This window comes from Bos taurus, chromosome 26 (genome assembly GCF_002263795.3).
Source record: "Bos taurus isolate L1 Dominette 01449 registration number 42190680 breed Hereford chromosome 26, ARS-UCD2.0, whole genome shotgun sequence".
Lineage (NCBI taxonomy): Eukaryota > Metazoa > Chordata > Mammalia > Artiodactyla > Bovidae > Bos > Bos taurus.
The window spans coordinates 51,864,600-51,884,297 of record NC_037353.1 but is presented as its reverse complement, the minus strand read 5'-3'; the positions used below and the strand labels follow the sequence as shown (position 1 = coordinate 51,884,297).

The following is a 19,698-nucleotide window of genomic DNA, read 5'->3' as shown; positions in this document are numbered from 1 at the left end:
TGTGTGCATCTGTGTGTACATGTGTGTGTCTGTGTGTCTCTGTGTGTACCTGCTGTGTGTACGTGTGTGTGTCTGTGTGTCTCTCTGTGTGTGTACCTGTGTATGTGTACACGTGTGTGTGTGTGTACCTGCGTGTGTGTACATGTGTGCATCTGTGTGTACATGTGTGTCTGTGTGTCTCTGTGTGTACCTGCTGTGTGTACGTGTGTGTGTCTGTGTGTCTCTCTGTGTGTGTACCTGTGTATGTGTACATGTGTGTGTCTGTGTATCTATGTGTGTGTGTACCTGCGTGTGTGTACCTGCGTGTCTGTGTGTCTGTGTGCCTGCGTGTGTGTACATGTGTGCATCTGTGTGTACATGTGTGTGTCTGTGTGTCTCTGTGTGTACCTGCTGTGTGTACGTGTGTGTGTCTGTGTGTCTCTCTGCGTGTGTACCTGTGTATGTGTACACGTGTGTGTGTACCTGTGTGTGTGTACATGTGTGTCTGTGTGTGCCTGCATGTGTGTACATGTGTGCATCTGTGTGTACATGTGTGTGTCTGTGTGTCTCTGTGTGTACCTGCTGTGTGTACGTGTGTGTGTCTGTGTGTCTCTCTGTGTGTGTACCTGTGTATGTGTACACGTGTGTGTCTGTGTATCTCTGTGTGTGTGTACCTGCGTTTGTGTATGTGTGTGTCTGTGTGTCTCTGTGTGTACCTGCTGTGTGTACGTGTGTGTGTCTGTGTGTCTCTCTGTGTGTATACCTGTGTATGTGTACACGTGTGTGTCTGTGTATCTCTGTGTGTGTGTACCTGCGTGTGTGTACGTGTGTGTCTGTGTGTGTGTGTGTGTGTCTGTGTCTGTGCAGCGGGGCCTCCCCAGCACCGTAGGCAAGGTCTGTTCTGCATCCAGGAAACTGGTCTCCAGCCCCAGGCCACACTTGGCAGGGTTACCGCAGGACCTGCTGATGGGCGCTCGGAGCCCCTGAGCGTGTGGATCAGGGCAGGCTCGGTTGAGGGGCACCCCCCGAGCACCTTCCAAGACCACGCTGACCCTCAGGCTGGGGCACGGGCTGCTGTGCAGGTGGGGGCGTCCTTGGCCCTTTTTGCTGCTCCTCCCAAAAGCTTGGACTCTCTTCCTGGGGCTCTGGTTACCTGAGGACACGGAAGCTGTGTGTTTACTTTTAGATCAAACGTCTGTTGCTTCCCCACCTTCTTCCTGGCGGTGGGTGGTGGGCGGTGGAGGCAAGAATCAAATACCCGCCCGCCTTCCCAGATGCAACCTGCCCAGGAGCCGCTGCCTCCCCGCTCCTATCACTGCCTCCCCCTCGCCCCGCCTTCCTCTCCTGCCCACCCGGCCCCCTCCTCGGGCCTCCAGGCAGCCTCCCTGTGTTCTCAGGAGGCCGTCCTCTCCGCCGGGCCCACCTGGGGCTGTGCCTCACTCTGGCCTTCCTCTCCTGCCCACGGGCCTCCTCCTCGGGCCTCCAGGCAGCCTCCCTGTCCTCAGGGGCTGTGCCTGTCCCTGTCCTCACCTGGGCTGTGCCTCACTCTGGCCTTCCTCTCCTGCCTGCCCGGCCCCCTCACTGCGTTCTCAGGAGGCCGTCCTCTCCGCTGGGCCTGCCTGGGGCTGTGCCTCACTCTGGCCTTTTGTTTACAACCAGTGTTACTACTGAGATACTCAGAACAAAGAAAGCATTCCGTTTTGGAAAAGCACTTCATCTGGAATGGAGCGTTTTTAATCGGCCAACTCTGCTGCTCTGTCATCCGTCCGTCGGAGTCCTCGGGGCTGCACACTGACTCGGGGACTCCGTTTATTCTAACCCGGGGCCTTCAGCGCGTTTACAGCCCGGCTCGTGCCCCTGCACGGCATCAGCTGCTCTCATGTACTCGTATTTCTCGTTGAACTTTCAAATATGTTTTGTCAAGCTCAGAAATAACCTCACTGAAATTTGGGCAGGACTTGCACCTTAAGATTAAATGGGAGGAAAGTTGGCATTGTGCGCAGCTGGGGACCCTCACGCTTCTGTCGTGTTTGTTGTATGTTGCTCGCATGGTTGTTTCATGTCAAGCTGTTATGTATCATCTTCTTTGTCGCTGCGGATGGTTCTCTTTTCCAGCCTTCCTTCCGGTTTATTGGAGATGGTGGCTTCTGTGTCCCCGCCCACCGTCCTGCCCTCTGTCCCCGCTGCCCTCTGCCTCCCCGCAGCTGCTGAGGGCAGGGCGTGCCGGGCGGGGGGCGGGGTGGCCCCGGTCGTGGCTCCCGCACCCTCCCCAGGTGTGGGTGGGCAGCTGGGCCCTTGCTTTGCCACCTGTGGGTGACCCGTCCTGGGAACAGCAAGGCCCCATCCTGGCTTAGCCAGGGGCGTTTGGGGCTAGATATTCTCTGCACTGAAGTGTTATCTTCCTGCTGATGCCGTCCAGGGGGCAGGGGTGGGTCTGCAGAGCCCCCAGCAGTGGGCAGCCGGCCAGCCGGGCAGTATCAGGAAGCGGATGTCGAGGCTTCTGGTAGGCACAGCCCTGTGGAAGGAGACCACCTCCTGGGGGCCGGGCTGGGGTGTCCCTCTGCAAGTCCCAGAGGGCCCGGCCCTGGACACAGTGCTCCGCACAGTGGGCAGGACGTACTCGTTGACCAGGGGCACCCCAGCTCTCTCCTGCGCCCCGGCCCCTGTGCCCCCCAGGCCTGGTCCTGACTGTAGGTGGTTCCTGCCACCACTACCCAGGCCTCCTCTTACCCATTGCCCTGCGTACCCTGCACCTCACAGCACCCTTTTCCTTTGCGTTTGCATGAAGGCTGGGCTGGGCTGCCACAGGGCCTCTGGGGTGCCTGCACCGTCGGTGTTTGGGTGGGTGGGCCTAGCCACCCTCTGCCCTCCTGCAGCCCGGGCCCATCGGGCGGCCGTGGGGTCCGAGGCAGGACACTCGCTGTGAAACAGGGCAGGGATGGGGGCACTTCTCCGGTGGGAGACCTGGGGACCCTTCTCTGGCCACCTGGGCCCCGCCCGTGTGAGATGGGCGCCCTGCCTTCTCGCTCCTGCAGGGCTGATGGGAAATTATCTGGGGCTGAAAGGGAAGCGCCTGCCTCAGGGGACAGAGTGGCCAGCACCCGGGCCATGCCAGTTTACGGGGAGAGGACTGAGATGGTCCCAGCCACCTGAGGACTCTCCTGACCCCGATCCTCAGGCGGACACTGCAGGTGCGGGCAGGGGGGCGGGCGACGGGTTGCAGGTGGGGCAGCCTCCCGGCTATGCCTCTCTCCCTGTTTTCAAGGCCCCCTGGGAGGCCACCTCGCCCAACCTCCCCCCTGCTGCCATCTGAGTGAGAAGCCTGTGCTCACGGTTGCTGTGGCAACGGCTGGGAGGATGGTGAGTGCTCAGCCCTCCGGAGCGCGGCTTTGACGTCTCGCTGAGTTAGCACAGCAGGAGCCCCTCTGGGTTCAGTGCCTCCCTCATGGCGGAGATGCTCTGGGGGAGAGGGCGGCTGTGGCTGAGGCTCAGACGTGCCGGGTTCTGGAATGGAATGCGAGCCTGGCCGTCTGCAGCCGCCCAGGGCAGGGGTGCTGCTGGAGACAGCTTTGCCTTCAGCCCGTGCTCGGCTCTGGCCCTTGCCGTCAGCTTCCAGCCCCCTGAGCAGGCTCTTCACTCCTTCTCCTGAGATGTCCGGTGGCAGATCTGGACACTGGCTCTTAGAAGTCGGTGCCTATGCGCCACGCCACGGACCTCCAGCCCAGGCTCCACCTTCCCACCACACCTCAACTGCTGCCGCTCGGGTGGTCTCGGGAGCCGTGGGCAGCATCTCTGAAGGAAAGGCAGTGGTGGGCGTCAACAGCATCCTCAGGGCCCTGCAGCCCCCATCCTGGGCCTGGGTGCTCACCGCATGCACCCAGACCTGGTTTTCCCATCAAGGGCCGCCTTCATGGGTCCCAGCCCTGGCTCCTCAGCCACTTGCTCCCACCGCTCTGCCCGCCCCAGCTCGCTGCCCACACAGGGCAGGGCTGACCCATGGCTGCAGCCCAAGAGATGTCATGGAGCTGTCCCCATAGTCACAGACCCGTGCCCCTGGCCTTTGAGCAGGTTCTTGACTGGATTAGTTGGGATATAAGTTGGCTTGGTATTAACTTTAAAAAAAAATTAGTAAAATGCACATAAGCTAAGGTTTGCCATCTTTATCACTTTTAAGCATACAGTTCAGTGGCTTTGGATCTACACACATCGTTGTACAGCCATCACCGCTTCATCTCCAGAGCTTTCTCATTTTCCCAAACTGAAACTCTGCTCCCCATTAACACTGACTCACAGCACCCTTCCCTAGCCCTTGTCCAGTTGCTCAGTCATGTCCAACTCTTTGCAAACCCATGGACTGCAGCACGCCAGGCTTCCCTGTCCATCACCATCTCCTGGAGTCTACCCAAACTCATGTCCATCGAGTCGGTGATGCCATCCAGCCATCTCATCCTCTGTCGTCCCCTTCTCTTGCCTCAGTCTTTCCCAGCACCAGGGTCTTTTCCAGTGAGTCAGCTCTTCACATTAGGGGCCAGAGTACTGGAGCTTCAGCTTCAGCATCAGTCCTTCCAGTCAACGTTCAGGGTTGATTTCCTTTGGGAGCGACTCAGTGTTGGTAACACCTACTCTACTCTCTGTCTCTAGAGTCAGGCTCGTCCACGCAGCTTGTGAGGTGGGATCACAGAGGGTCCTCGGTGGAGTGTGTGTAGCCTGAGGTCTTCGGGGTTCACCCGGGCTGCAGCTCGTGTCAGAACCTCCTTCCCTCGGAGGCTGAACAGTGTCCTGTCCAGGACGTCGATGGTCCAGGCCCTGGATGGACCACACTCCCTTCTCCGCTTGTCCCCTGACGGGCGCTGGGATTCTTTCCGCCTTTCCCTGGGTGTGAATCAGGCTTCTGTGAATGCGGGAGTGCGAACCTCTGTTTGGATCCCTGCTGTCAGTTCTCCTGGGCACACACCCAGTGATGGGATTGCTCGGTCACACGGTGCCCTGTGATATTTTAATGGTAGAGCTTTGATTTCTATCTAGGGCTCGTTTATTGGTGGCTCAGTGGTAAACAATCTGCTTGCAATGTGGGAGACCTGGGTTCAATCCCTGGTCGGGAAGATCCCCTGGAGGAGGAAATGGCAACCTTGCCTGGGAAATTCCATGGACAGAGGGGCCTGGTGGGCTACAGCCCATGGGGTCGCAAGGAGTAGGACGCGACCGAGTGGCTCCCACATCGGCCTGCTCAGGACTTCAGGCTCTTTCATGCTCAGTTTGGACTGTTTTCCTCACTGCTCCGTTTTGTTCCGCTTTTTGTGCAGTCGTGTGAGTTGGTTGTGAGACGAGGGTGCCTGGGTTGGAACAGGCCCTTCACCGCTGAGCTCGCATGCGGACGCCGGGTCTGGAGAGCGTTTCCCGAGCTGAGCCGACGGCGCGTCCCCGAGGAACCCGAGGCCAAGACCCGCCTGGGCCCAGGGGGCTGGAGGCCTGGGGTGCAGCCACCTTCACGTCTTGCTTTGTTCTCAGTGTTCAGAGAGCCTCCTCTGCCGCACGCGGCCTTCTGTGCGAGCCTGCGTGGCCCAGGCTCAGGTCTGTTCAGGCAAGTCTGGCCGCACCCCTGCTCCTTCTGTCCTGCTTCTGCCTTCCTCCCGCAAGTCCTCCTCTGAGGAAGCTGGGTTTGTATCCCCACTGGCTCCTCTCTCCCGTGTCCACGGGACCTGCTTCTTAGATGCCGGGCAGCCTGGTGCTCACACTCTCTTCACACTCTGCTTTTGATTTGACGGTGTTGCTGGCTGTCCTGCTCATCCGCGAGACCACCCGCATCCCTGCACAACCGGCCCCGAGGCGGGCGAGCAGACAAGCTTCCGAGGCTGCAGCGGCACAAACGCGACCCCGGCAGTCGCGGTGCCGGACGTCCAAGCTGGGTCGGCCCTGGGCTGCAGTCGCCGTGGGGCAGGGCTGGGCCTTCTGCAGCTCCAGGGAGAGCCTGCGTCTGCCTCCTCCAGCTTCCAGAGGCTTCTGCTCCCCGATGAGGACACTGGGGCCCCCTGGATCACCCAGGACAACCCCTGCTCTCAGCATCCTTCACGTCACCCCAGCAGCAGGGTGCCTTTTGCCACGTGGGGCGGCACGTTCGCAGGGCCCGTCGGGATGCAGGGCCCATTGACCTGCAGCCACACGTGTTCCCCGTGAGCGTTCGGCTGCACCCCAGCTTTGAGGCCGCTGGCAGGGCCGTGGGTACCGCGCCGCACACGGGGGAGCCGGCCTGTCTTCAGCTGGGCTCCTAGAGGCAGGCGGTGCGGGTGGCGGCTGGATGCGCGTGTGATGCTGCCGGACGCGCCAGCCCTCCCTGGGGCCCGTGCTCCCCGGGGCTCCGCCCAGGGCGGCTGCCAAGGCTGGGCCTCTGCCAGCCCGACAGGCGAGGAGGGAGCATCGCGGAGCTTTATGCTGCATTTCTTCATGAAAAGCCGGGTTGAGCGTTTGCTTTTTCCTCAGTCACGTCTGTTTCCTTATTCATGTTAAGCCTGTTATACATGGAATTGATTCTGACTTATAGTGTGAATGGGCCATATTTTACCTCTTGTTATTCCAGCACCATATTTTAATCAAAAGTCTAGTCTCCCCATAAATTTGAGAGGCCGCCTGTATCACACACTGAACGTCCTTACGCAGGTGGGTCTCTTTCTGGGTTTGCACTCCATCCCGTGGCCCACCCGTCTGTTCCACGGTCGGACCACACGTTATCACAGAAGGTTTATATAACGTGCTGATACCTGACAGGGCTCACGTCCCCGCCTCCTTCTGCTTTTAAAGTTTTTTTCTTGGCTATTTTTGCTTGACTGTCTTTCCTTATGAATGCTGTGACCAACTTGTCAGCTCCAGGAACAAAAAAAAATCTGCAAAACGTGAACAGCATTCAATTAAAATGGCAATGACCCTGCCATCAGTCACCGACTCTTCTGGGTCATCAGTCATTGGGGTTTCGCAGGGAAAGCCCGGGGCTGCCCGGGGGCCCCAGGATCCCCAGACTTTATTCCTTTTCACACCTTAGATCTAATTCCATTTCTTCTTTGTCTGCCTTAAGTCAATTATGGGAGGAAGAAGCTCAGAAGCGAGAACAGTCCCATCTGAGGAAGTGGGTTCACAGGACCCACACTCGCAGCCTTGGGGGCTGCTCACGAAGGCAGAGGCTTCCGGCCCTTCCATCGGTGCTGCTCCGTGTGATGAGGGGCTGGACTGCCTTTGCTCAGGGAGGCACCAGACCCCAGGCTCTGACCTGCCACCACTGGGGCCGCTCCCCCATCGGGGGCTCCTCGGAGCCACAGGGGCCAGGCCCATTCGGCCTCTTCTGGCCGGGTTGCCGCCCACCTGAAGCCCTTGTCAGCCACCCCACTGGAGTGTGTTGGGCTGCGCCTGACTCTGCAGGGAACCCTCAGCATGGGGCTCAGACAGCCACACCTGTGCCCGATGGCTGCGGGCCTCCAAGGGCCAGTCTTGGGCCGGCAGGGGCCGTGCTGCCCGCCCCCTGACCCGGGCTGGCCAGTGTGCAGGAGGTCAGGGTGCTGGCTGGACTCTGCCCACTTGGAAGAAGGGAGGGGGCAGTGACCGGGGGAGGGCAGTGAGAGGTGGGCACTGTCCTTGCCTGCAGGCCTGGTCAGGAGCACTGAAGGAAGCAGGGTGCTCTCACAGCCTGGCCAGCTTGGAAGACGTGTCCTGCAGTGGCTGTGACAAGGCACATGCCTGGGTGGCCTCGGACAGCAGAGATGTGCCCTCCTGCTCCCGCCGTCTGGAGGCCGAGTCCACAGGGGAGGGGGCGCGGGGCTGGAGGCCGGAGCAGGGCAGGCTCTCACCCTCCTCTTGTGGGGTTTTCAGCTGCACCTGGGAATGAAAGTGACTCAATTCAAAGGACATCACTTTGCCAACAAAGGTCCGTCCAGTCAAAGCTGTGGGTCTTCCAGTGGTCAGGTATGGATGTGGGAGTTGGACTATAAAGAAAGCTGAGTGCTGAAGAACTGATGCTTTTGAACTGTGGTGTTGGAGAAGACTCTTGAGAGTCCCTTGGACTGCAAGGAGGTCAAACCAGTCCATCCTAAAGGAGATCAGTCCTGAATATACATTGGAAGGACTGATGCTGAAGCTGTAACTCCAATACTTTGGCCACCTGATGTGAAGAACTGACTCATTGGAAAAGACCCTGATGCTGGGAAAGATTGAAGGCGGGAGAAGGGGACGACAGAAGATTAGATGGCTGGATGGCATCACCGACTCAATGGACTTGAGTTTGAGCAAGCTCCGAGAGTTGGTGATGGACAGGGAGGCCTGACGTGCTGCAGTCCATGGGGTCGCAAAGAGTCGGACACGACTGAGCAACTGAACTGAAGTCGAAGGAACAGAGGCGTGCACACATGTTTGTTTAATGTGAGTTCGGGGACACGGGAGCCCTCGTAAGGAAATGAGGACCCACAGACCAAGCAAAACCTGAACGTTTTGTGCCGGCTTAGACAAGGTGGCCACGTGCTAAGGTAGCTGGAGTCCGTGGGAGGCTGAAGGGGAGGACAGATGTTCTAACAAGGTCCACCGCGCCGAGTTCTCCGGCCTCGATTTCCCGGCCTGAGGATGAGCCTGTCCGCCTGGGGTGATTCCCCGGATTCAGGAAGAAAGGGGCGGGCAGGCGCCTTCCTGACCCTGCTGTCTGTGAGCGTGATTGGCTGGAGGTGATCGTGACCAGAGAGCGTATTTCAGGGTGCATCCCAGCTCCGTTCACACACACACACGCCCAGGAAGAGTCGCCGCTGTGAACCATCTCCACGAGCCGATTTCTCAGTCCTGAGAGTAGGTCAGGGTAAACAGTCGCATCTCATTTTAGGAGGCGGTGTTGGGAGGCTGGGCCCCAGTGGAAACCAGTGAAGAGTGAGGATTGCAGGGTAAGCCTCAGTCGACCGGGTCAGACCAGAGGGCGGCGGCTGGGGCGGCGTCCAGGAGGGAGCCCTCCGGGCCACGCTGGCTGTGGGGCTGGGGGCAGGCCCCGGCGGGTGCAGGGCGTTTTCTGGGCCGCGGTTGGAACGTCTCTGGTGACGGAGTCGGGTGAGCTCTGAGGGCGCTGCCCCCACACCAGCACAGATATCCACACACGACCTGAGAAGGTTCTCTGAGGTTCATATCGAGCTGTTCCACTTCAGCTAGTGGGGAAGTTTTCGCTTCTCCTGATCCCACATCAGAAGGGTGGGAGACGAGCTGGAAACGTGAATTACTGACAGGGATGTGCCCATTCGACACCCCACGAGGTGTGTGGTTCTCTCCCTGCAGACACGCCCTTTCTTATTGAAGATAATCAAAGATTAATTTGTTTGCAAAACCAGTCTGGTCTCATTAAACATGACCTATTATTGAGGTCAGTACAAGAGCAGGTTGAACACGTAGGTCCTTTTAAGGTCCTTTTAAGGTTCCTGCTCTGCTGGAACTTCTGTAAGGAATTCCTGATCAGACTTTGCACAGCCTCTTGAGGCTAGAAGCTAACTGAGCATCTCATCAGCAGACTGTGCCTTTAATACTCACACACTTGGGTGAGTCCCTCGCTTCTCAGTGTCCCCAAGGTATCCTGAGATTCCCGGGACCTGCCAAGGAGTGACTGCAGTCTCTGTAACGCTGCAGCCCGCAAGGCAGGCACCAGGCTGGAACTTCACAGGGTTTTACAAGCATTGCTCCATAAGGTCAGCCTTAGTTTCTGGTCAAGCCTGATTTGAATTGTCTGGAATTGTCGCTGTTAACATCCTTGTCCTGAGCAGTTTCCCTGCACATCTACTTGGCCGTCAAAGATAAGATAATTGGTTGACGGTTTGGTTTGACAGTTGGGTTTCGATGCCGTAAACGCCAGATTGCAAACTACACTGGAAAATGATAACATGTCAGTCAGCAAATCCTTTGTGGGCACAGCCATCCCTCCCACCCGTCAAAGCCCAAAGTTTCCAAACTGCGGCTAATATCAAAGAGGTGGCGAGTCGTTCAGCACAGTCTTGGAGACACTGATGACTGACTCTCTGGCTTGATACAGTCTCATGCGCTCTTTCCTCAACGTATTGTGCAATCCTAGAGTTGGCAGAAAAATAAGACAGGCTCCTCCTAGTCCCCGCAAGGAAGTGGTTATCTGATTCTTGATGAGCATATATTTTTTGAAGCACTTTTGCCGTTCGATGGTGGAGAACGTGACATAGACAGAATTTTGGTACTTGGCACAGATTCCAGCCAAGTCATACGAGGGCTGAGCTTGTGATGGATCATTTCCACGTAACCCAGATGGGTGCCACCAGTTATGCACGCTCCTTATATTGATAAGAAACAGCAGCGTCCTTTGCCTGATCATTTGAATTCTAAGACACCCAAATACACTGTAATCACGAATCTACACACGTTAAATGAGTTCAGTTTTTTTTTGGCCATGCCACAGGCATATAGGATCTTAGTTCCCCAACTAGATCAAACCTGTTCGCCCTGCTCTGGAAGCAAGGAGTCCCAACCACTGGACCACCAGGGAGGTCCCTATTTTTTTGTATTTTTATTTTCACATTAAAATTCTTAAAAATTTTTGCTGTTAATTTTCATGTTTCATTAAGTCCCTTTAAATGTTCCTCTTGTTATTATTTTATCTTGTATGGAAAAATTATATTATGGCCAATTGTCTCTGCTTGCAGCAAAAATTCTCATGGTGAAAAAACCCAGAGAACCACTACATCATTTTAAAATACGACATTCCAGCCAAAGTCTGGTAACCTAACCAATGTTTTAAATTAAATAGGAGAACATATTCTACTGACCTCATATAAATAACTGTATTTTCATGAAAACAGGATATTTAATAAGAGTCTCAATTTTAGAGGGAACAGATTGGGAGAGAAGATAAATGTCTCAGTTCTGTTTACAAAGGTGTAATTTTCCAGATTGCTGAAAGCTAATAGCTTAAGAGAAAGAGAAAAATAATGAGCCTGGAAAGCGCAATGAAAGGATCAGCAGTGCCTCAGACAAAAAGCCATGAGGACGGTGATCATCCTCAGAGCTCGCGTAGCCCCGTCTAATTCATTCCCGCTTTCCTTAGTCTCAGATCAGCAGTTTTCAGAGCCCGTCAGGGGACTTCCCTGGTGGCCACCTTCCAGTGCGGTGACGCCGGTTCCCTCCCTGGGCGGGGACTGAGGCCCCACAGGGTGCCGGGCAGCTGAGCCCACACCCCGTGGCTCGAGAGCCTCGAGCGGCAGCTGCTGAGGCCTGCTCGCCCAGAGCCCGGCGTCCACAGCAGGAGAGGCCCCTGTGACGGGAAGCCTGGACGCTGTGGCGAAGACCCCGCCGGGCGCAGCTGAAGACCCGATGCAGCCAAAAATAAATCTAAAAAATAAAAAAGGGCCCATCAGTTTTCCCACTAGTTTAGACAGGCTCACCAAGTTCAATGGTGTGGTCTTAGTTACCAGATACCTGTATTCTAGGGTCTTTATCAAAGTCCTTTCCATGAACTTTTTAAAAATGAAAGATTTTTGTCTGCAGTTGATTATAAAAGCTTTCAGGAAAGATCAGTAAAACAGTAACCATCTGTAAATGGCTAAAGACTGAAAAATAACCGTGGTCAAAGATCTGATGAGTTTATTGTAGAAATTATGCCGGTATGGAAATTTGTTTTTTTCTGTTGCATGTAACAATTTGAGATGATAATTGGAATTATGACATACAGTCATTGTGAGGACATTGAAAAATTTCTAGGCATTTTATATAACTTTGGAAGCTTACATATAAGTAATATCAGTTCAGTTCAGTCACTCAGTCATGTCCGACTCTTTGCAACCCCATGGACTGCAGCACACCAGGCCTCCCTGTCCATCAGCAACTCCCAGAGTTCACTCAAACTCACGTCCATCGAGTCAGTGATGCCATCCAGCCACCTCATCCTCTGTTGTCCCCTTCTCCTCCTGCCCCCAATCCCTCCCAGCATCAGGGTCTTTTCCAATGAGTCAGTTCTTCACATCAGGTGGCCAAAGTATTGGAGTTTCAGCTTCAACATCAGTCCTTCCAATGAGTATTCAGGACTGATTTCCTTTAGGATGGACTGGTTGGATTTCCTTGAGGTCCAAGGGACTCTCAAGGGTCTTCTCCAACACCACAGTTCAGAAGCATCAGTTCTTCGGTGCTCAACCAGGGAAGCCCAATGAAAGCGACATCTTTAACTGGACGCCTCCTCTACCGTGGCTCTAAACCAGTGGGCTCAACACCCACCAGCCTTGTGTGACTTCGCCATCCCCAGAGACAGCAGAGAGCTGCAGGCCTCCCCGAGACCTAGGGCTTCTCCCGGGTCAGTCCAGGAGAGCAGCGACCGCCGGGTGACAGAGAGTCAAATGCAACCCAGTCTGTCCTGAATCTGTGCTGCTGGACGGGCCACACTGGAGGCTTCCCAGCTCAAGCAAGGGGGTGGGGAGACACCGGCACAGGCCGTGTGGCTCCAGGTGACCCGTGTCGCACAGAGACGGGGTACACGCGCGTTCCGGGCCGGTGTGCGTCAATGCACACAGAGACGGGGTACACGCGCGTTCCGGGCCGGTGTGCGTCAATGCACACAGAGACGGGGTAGCACGCGCGTTCCGGGCCGGTGTGCGTCAATGCACACAGAGACGGGGTACACGCGCGTTCCGGGCCGGTGTGCGTCAATGCACACAGAGACGGGGTAGCACGCGCGTTCCGGGCCGGTGTGCGTCAATGTCACACAGAGACGGGGTACACGCGCGTTCCGGGCCGGTGTGCGTCAATGCACACAGAGACGGGGTAGCACGCGCGTTCCGGGCCGGTGTGCGTCAATGCACACAGAGACGGGGTAGCACGCGCGTTCCGGGCCGGTGTGCGTCAATGTCACACAGAGACGGGGTAGCACGCGCGTTCCGGGCCGGTGTGCGTCAATGTCACACAGAGACGGGGTACACGCGCGTTCCGGGCCGGTGTGCGTCAATGCACACAGAGACGGGGTACACGCGCGTTCCGGGCCGGTGTGCGTCAATGCACACAGAGACGGGGTACACGCGCGTTCCGGGCCGGTGTGCGTCAATGCACACAGAGACGGGGTAGCACGCGCGTTCCGGGCCGGTGTGCGTCAATGCACACAGAGACGGGGTAGCACGCGCGTTCCGGGCCGGTGTGCGTCAATGCACACAGAGACGGGGTACACGTGCGTTCCGGGCCGGTGTGCGTCAATGCACACAGAGACGGGGTAGCACGCGCGTTCCGGGCCGGTGTGCGTCAATGTCACACAGAGACGGGGTACACGCGCGTTCCGGGCCGGTGTGCGTCAATGCACACAGAGATGGGGTAGCACGCGCGTTCCGGGCCGGTGTGCGTCAATGCACACAGAGACGGGGTAGCACGCGCGTTCCGGGCCGGTGTGCGTCAATGTCACACAGAGACGGGGTAGCACGCGCGTTCCGGGCTGGTGTGCGTCAATGGATGGCCAGCGGGCTCCAACACCCACCCCCAGGGAGAGTCACGTTCACAGACCAGCTCTAACTCGTGTCTTCCTCCCACTAGGCTGTGCCTGGATGGGAAGAGCCAGGGAACAGCTCTGCCTTCCCCTCCCGAGGGCCCCCCATGGAGACCACGCTGCTCCGAGCAGCTCCCGGACCCCCTCTGCAGGCTTCTCTGCTGTCACGGTCCTTCTGTGTGCTCCAGAAACCCCCGGGGAGGCAAGGTCTGACCTCTGCACTCTTGGGGTTTGGCTAGAATTCAAGATGAGCTGAGAACATTCCAGAACACAGAGCCCAAAGATTCAGGAGGCCTGGGTCCCGCTCACGCTCCATCCGTCCCGGCCTCCCTCTGGCTCGGAGGAGCCCTGAGCTGCCGTGCGGGGGCCCTTGGAGCGGACGGTGCTCAGCCCAGCCCCAGCATCCCTCCTGGGGAGAAGACGGCGTGTCGCAGCCCCGGGCAAGAAGAACCTCCCCAGAGCTGAGCGTCCAGGCCCTGCCGTGGCGGCCTCGGGTGTGCGCGGGGCTGCCAGGTGGGAGGAGAGGACTCCTGGCCGAGCGCTGGACTCTCCTTGGTGCACTCTGTGCACTGACGGGGTCACTGAGGTCCCCTCCGCAGGCACTGGTTTCTCCTCCCCACGCTGAGAGCACGGGCTGCTCTGGGGACTCCCGCCTGCACCTCCCGGGGACCACGGACAGTAGGTCTTCCTGAACCGAACGGAGCCTCAGCCTGAGAAGGGCTCCAGAGCTGGAACTGGGGCGGGGGTCAGCTGCTGCTCACGCCGTTTACCCTTATTTTCATTTCAAACATTCCAACTGGCTTTCAAAGCAACAGTGTTAAAAGCGATCTGGAAAATGCAGCAAGTTAAGGGGGAAAAATCTCCATCCTGAGACAGTGCCCTTTCTGGGCTTCTCCTGCCCCTCCCACGTGGCAGCCCACGCCCCTCCACCGCCTCCTGCTCTTAGGGCAGGCCTGGTACTCAGCACACGGGCCCTTCTGGCCCCGTGGGGCGCAGGGCCCCTCACTAGGCAGGGCCCAAGATGCTGAGGCCAAGAGCAGCCCAGAAGCGCCCTCTGGGTCCACAGAGGCCCCCTGAGGTCCACAGACCTCAGTCCCCAGAGGCCCCCTTCAGTCCCCAGGCCACCAGTGGGCAGCTGGGGGATCTCTGGTTCCAGAATCTCACTGCACCCGAACCATCAGGCTGAGCGGCGGGTCCAGGGGTGTGAGCCCCGCTCGATGATGGAGGTGCCGCCTGGCTGCACCCGCAGCCCTCGGGCATGGTGTCCACCGAGTGGTGGCATGGCGTGGCTGGCCTGTGTGATCAGGAGCTGGCCGGTGGCCAGAGCAGGGTCTGATGTTATTCTAGGATGTGGTGTTTCTGCCTCCGTCCGACAAGGAGCCGGGGCCTGGCCTCTAAGCAGTGTCAGGGTTTCACTTGCGTTTCTGGCTCACGTCTGCACCGCAGGCCCAGACTCGCGCCCTGGTTGGTGGCCTGTGAAGGCAGTGCCAGTCCCCCAGGGCTCCCAGCTCCAGGCCGAGAGTGGGACGGGCTGGTATTTCACACTTGAAAGGGCCCAGGGGCCTTCCCCGCAGCTGGGGTGGGGCAGCTCTTTTGGCTGCCCGGGAGAATCCCCAGGAGCATGGACACCAGGCCCAGGGGTGGGGCTCTGGTCTTCAGAGCTCCCGGGGGCTCAGCCAGGCTGACGGTCACGGAATGGGCCTTTGTCCACTGAAGCTCTGGGGTCCCTCTCCCGTGACCTCGGCCAGGAGCCCCCGTTAGCAGCCCACCTGGTGATCTGGCTTCCAGTTGGCGTGGCTGCACTCTATCCAACACAGTCATGGAACCACACAGGGCCAGGCCCCTGCCTGCTGCCTGTCAGTCTGTGTTCCTGGGTGACGTTCTCAGGTCGGGCTGGGAACACAGAGACCCGGAGAGGAAAGCACTTGAAGTTAGGCCCGTGCTGTCCCCAGGCAGATCCAGGTGGGTGTCACCACGCCAGGGCAGCCACCAGGGAGTGTGCCCCAGCCTTCCCAAGGGACCACTTTGCTGAAATGAGAGGAAAGATTCAGAAAGACTCATTGTCCTCAGATGGGTGTTCTCCTGGGTAGGAAGGACCTTTAAGAGCCTTGGGGTGTGGCCACCTGCCCTGGCTTCTCTCCTGGCCTGGGTTCCAGCAGGGCCCGGAAGGCTCGGTGACAGGCTGTCCGTCATGGCCCTGGCCCTTGGAAGGCAGTGTTTCGTGGCAGAGTGGACGGCGCTGTCTGGTAACCCGCCCCTGTCTGGGTCCCTCAGGGCACCTGGAGCACTGGGTGGCCACGTTCACTTCTAGCGGCTGCTGTAACAAGTGAGCACACGCTGAGTGGCTTGAGACAGCACACGTTTATTCTTGCGTTGCTGAGGGCCGGAGCACCGGTCTCAGTTTATCTGGGCTGAAATCAAGGGCCCTGCAGGGCTGTGCTCCCTTGGAGACTGGAGGGGCGAGTCTTCCTCCCGACCTGCCCGTGTGTCCTGAGCTGCAGCCCCTCCAGGCGTCATGTTCCCTTCTGCGTGGACCGGACCGTGTCCCCAGATCCATGTGCTGCAGCCCGGCCCCCAGGGTGAGGGGCTTTGTGACGGGCCGGGTGGTCAGCTGCGGTCTGAGGAGACGCATCCCTCCAGAGGCAGAGAGTCTGGCGGTTTCCGTCGCGCCTGCCGAGCTGCCGGGCCGGCGGCGGGGTGACGCGCCCTCTGCCCCCAGGTGTGCATCGTGCAGAAGCGGGACACGGAGAAGATGTACGCCATGAAGTACATGAACAAGCAGCAGTGCATCGAGCGGGACGAGGTCCGCAACGTGTTCCGGGAGCTGGAGATCCTGCAGGAGATAGAGCACGTCTTCCTGGTGAACCTCTGGTGAGCGGCTGGGGGGCCTCTCCTGCCCCAGGCGCCCGCCCCCCACCCTGCCCCCTCACAGCGCCCCCAGGGCCAGCAGCCGCGTAGGTGACCCCATGCACACACACACGCACGCACAGACCACCACCGTCACCACCACCTTCACCACCACCACCACCACAACCACCACCATCAACGGCAGCACCAACACCGCCACCACCACCCCCGTCGCTCTCGTCACTGGGAGTGTCCAGTGGGCGCAGCCTTGGGTCCTGGGCCCTCGCGCGGGGGGCTGGGCAGATGTGGCGGGCCGTGGCTCGGGCCGTCCCGCCGAGCGAGCGCAGGCGCCCGCCCTCAGGTACTCGTTCCAGGACGAGGAGGACATGTTCATGGTGGTGGACCTGCTGCTGGGGGGGGATCTGCGTTACCACCTGCAGCAGAACGTGCAGTTCTCGGAGGACACGGTGCGGCTGTACGTCTGCGAGATGGCGCTGGCCCTCGACTACCTGCGCGGGCAGCACATCATCCACAGGTGTGTGCACGCCTGCCGGGGGCGGCCGTCCCACAGGACCCCCGGGCGCCTCGTGCTCTGCCCTGCCCTTGCCGCACGCCTGCCCCACGTGTGGGACCCAGGCCCGCAAGCGCCGGCTCCCGGCCAGCCCCTCAGCTGCACGTGTGAGGCCCCCCTGGGGCGGGTCATGTCTGAGCAGGTGAGGCCGGGCACGGGGCGCAGGTGCCTTCCTTGGCGAGAGGCCGCCTTCACCTGCTCTGATAAGTGCAGGATTCCTGCCCTCGCCCCGCTGGTGCCCTGGTGCCCATCTGCCGTGTCCCTGGCAGATTCAAATTAGTTTCAGCATCTGAAGGCTGACAAACGAGGAAGGTAGAGCTGCGTCCACAGGACAAAACACAAAATCCCACGAGGTATAAAGTGCGGCAAACGTGATTTCTGCAGCTCATCCTGGGGACGCTGATCTGGTCGTGGTTCGGGCACAAACGCTTCCCGACCGAGTGTCAGGAGGTCGGGAGGCCAAGCTCGGCCTCGGGCAGACCCGGGGCTCTGCGAGGCCCTCACCAGGGGTCCAGGCGAGCGGGCTCTGCTTCTGTGCTCTGGGCTCCGGCACCCTGCCCGACCAGTGCTGGGTGCTCTCCCACTGTGGCCCCGGCAGAGGAGGGGCTGGGCTCCTGGGGTCCCGCTCGTGGGAACCCCCTGCCCCGCCGGGATTTCTGGCCTCACCTCCTCGCTCCCTGCTCCTTCCACAGAGATGTGAAGCCCGACAACATTCTCCTGGATGAGCGAGGTGAGCCATGGCCGTGAGTAGCCAAAGCCTCAGGAGGGGTGCCCCACCTGCAGGACACGTCCCCCTCTAACACTCACGCTGTCTTCTTTCCTCACAGGGCACGCGCATCTGACCGACTTCAACATTGCCACCATCATAAAGGACGGCGAGAGGGCGACCGCACTGGCCGGGACCAAGCCGTACATGGGTGAGCTTGTCCCGCCCGGCCCGCACACCCCCGCCAGCCTGCCAGCTGGCCTCCCACCCCGACCTGTGGCTGGGGGGCTCGGGTCCCTTCCCTAAAGCTGCGGCAGCAGGTGGCGGGTCGGGCTGCTTGACCTGTGCAGGGGCTCTAAGTGACGGACGCGCGCTGTGGGTCTGACCACGAGAGGGCGCTCTGACAGGGGCCTCCCAGGTGGCACTGGTGGTAAAGAACCTGCCTCCCGATGCAGGAGACGTAAGAGACACGGGTTCGATCCCTGGGTCAGGAAGATCCCCTGGGGGAGGGTACAGCAACCCACTCCAGTATTCTTGCCTGGAGAATCCCAGGGACAGAGGAGCCTGGCGGGCTGCAGTCATGGGGTCGTGGAGAGTCAGACACGACTGAAGTGACTTAGCACGCACACTTACCTCCCTCGTCACGCTCCGGACCTGGAATTGAACCAAGCAGCCTGTTGAAAAGGACAGGTTGACCACTGAGGGCTGCTTCTCAGTCCAGCTCTGGCCACACCCTGGTCTCTGGTCCTGGCCAAGGTTCCAGCCCTGGACCTGTGGTCATGGGGGCTGGGGTCACCAGGGGCTGGGGTCATAAGGCCTCCAGTCGCCGGGGGCTGGGGTCATGGGCCCTGCGGTCACTGGGACTGTGGTCCTTGGGGGCTGGGTCACCAGGGGCTGGGGTCATAAGGCCTCCAGTCACTGGGGGCCAGGGGCTGGGGTCATAAGGCCTCCAGTCACCGGGGGCTGGGGTCATGGGCCCTGTGGTCACTGGGACTGTGGTCACAGGCCCTGCAGTCACTGGGCCTGTGGTCCTTGGGGGCTGGGGTCACGGGGGTCGGGGTCATGGGGGTTGGGGTCATGGGGACTGCCGTTTGGGGATGCTCAGCTGCTCTTGCCTTCCTGGAAAGCTCCGGAGATCTTCCAGTCTTTCGTCAACGGTGGGACTGGCTACTCCTTTGAGGTGGACTGGTGGTCGGTGGGGGTGATGGCCTACGAGCTGCTGCGAGGATGGGTACGGAGCTCCTGTGACCCGAGGGCCAGGACCCCAGACTTCCCAGGGTGGCCCAGAGCTGAGGCTGCCCCCATCCCCAGGGCTCAGGGATGTCCACTCTCCCCGTTAGCAAGGCGGCATGCTGGAGGGGGTTGGGTGGGCAGAGGACTGTCCTGCAGGGCTGCACCCCGCCCCCGAGCTTCCCTTGAGGTTCCTAGGCGGTGGGTCCCCCTGCCCTCCCTGCAGTGGCCACATCTCAGCGAGTCCTGGAGCCTAGGAGGCTAGAGCCTCGTCAGGCCCCCAGCTGCCCTTCCCATTCCCTCGTGGGGACCCCCGAGGCACAGCACCCTCAGACGGCCGCCCCCTCTGCCCGCTGCAGCTGGTCCCCTGGGGCCAAGTCCTCTGTTAGGGGGAGGTACAGGGGCGCTGTGCTTCCCCCCCAGCCTGCGGGCAGCCTCTCTGGTCGCTTCCCTGGCCGAGGTGCAGGCTTCCCGGGCTCTTCCCTGGGGCCGCCCTGGGATGAGGTTAGGGGTGGGGTGGGGTGCCCTCGAGTTACGGGGGAGGTGCCTGCTGCAGCCCCGCCTCCCCTGCCCAGAGGCCCTACGACATCCACTCGAGCAGCGCCGTGCAGTCGCTGGTGCAGTTGTTCAGCACTGTGAGTGTCCAGTACGTGCCCGCCTGGTCCAAGGAGACGGTGGCCCTGCTACGCAAGGTGAGTGCCCGCCCTGCCCAGAGTGCGGGCCGGCCGGACACGAGGCGGTGTGGGGGGGCGGGCAGCCCGGAGCGTGAGTGGGCCAGACGCGGGGGGCTGGGCGGGTCGGCTGGACTTGGGGGGTGGGCTGGACATGGGGGGCGGGGCGGCCAGACACGGGGGTTGGGGCAGGCAGCCTGGAGCGTGAGTG

General features: G+C 59.7%; 1 protein-coding gene across 2 annotated transcripts in view; it reads left to right on the top strand.

Moving 5' to 3' along the window:
* Positions 1-19,698, top strand: part of STK32C (serine/threonine kinase 32C) — a 72,649-nt gene that overhangs the window by 43,367 nt on the left and 9,584 nt on the right. For both annotated transcript variants that reach the window (XM_015460807.3, XM_059882144.1), the window contains exons 3-8: positions 16,182-16,333; positions 16,671-16,844; positions 17,573-17,610; positions 17,708-17,797; positions 18,714-18,817; positions 19,392-19,508. In XM_015460807.3, coding sequence (XP_015316293.2) covers positions 16,182-16,333; positions 16,671-16,844; positions 17,573-17,610; positions 17,708-17,797; positions 18,714-18,817; positions 19,392-19,508 — 675 coding nt within the window. The remainder of the gene's footprint in view (positions 1-16,181; positions 16,334-16,670; positions 16,845-17,572; positions 17,611-17,707; positions 17,798-18,713; positions 18,818-19,391; positions 19,509-19,698) is intronic.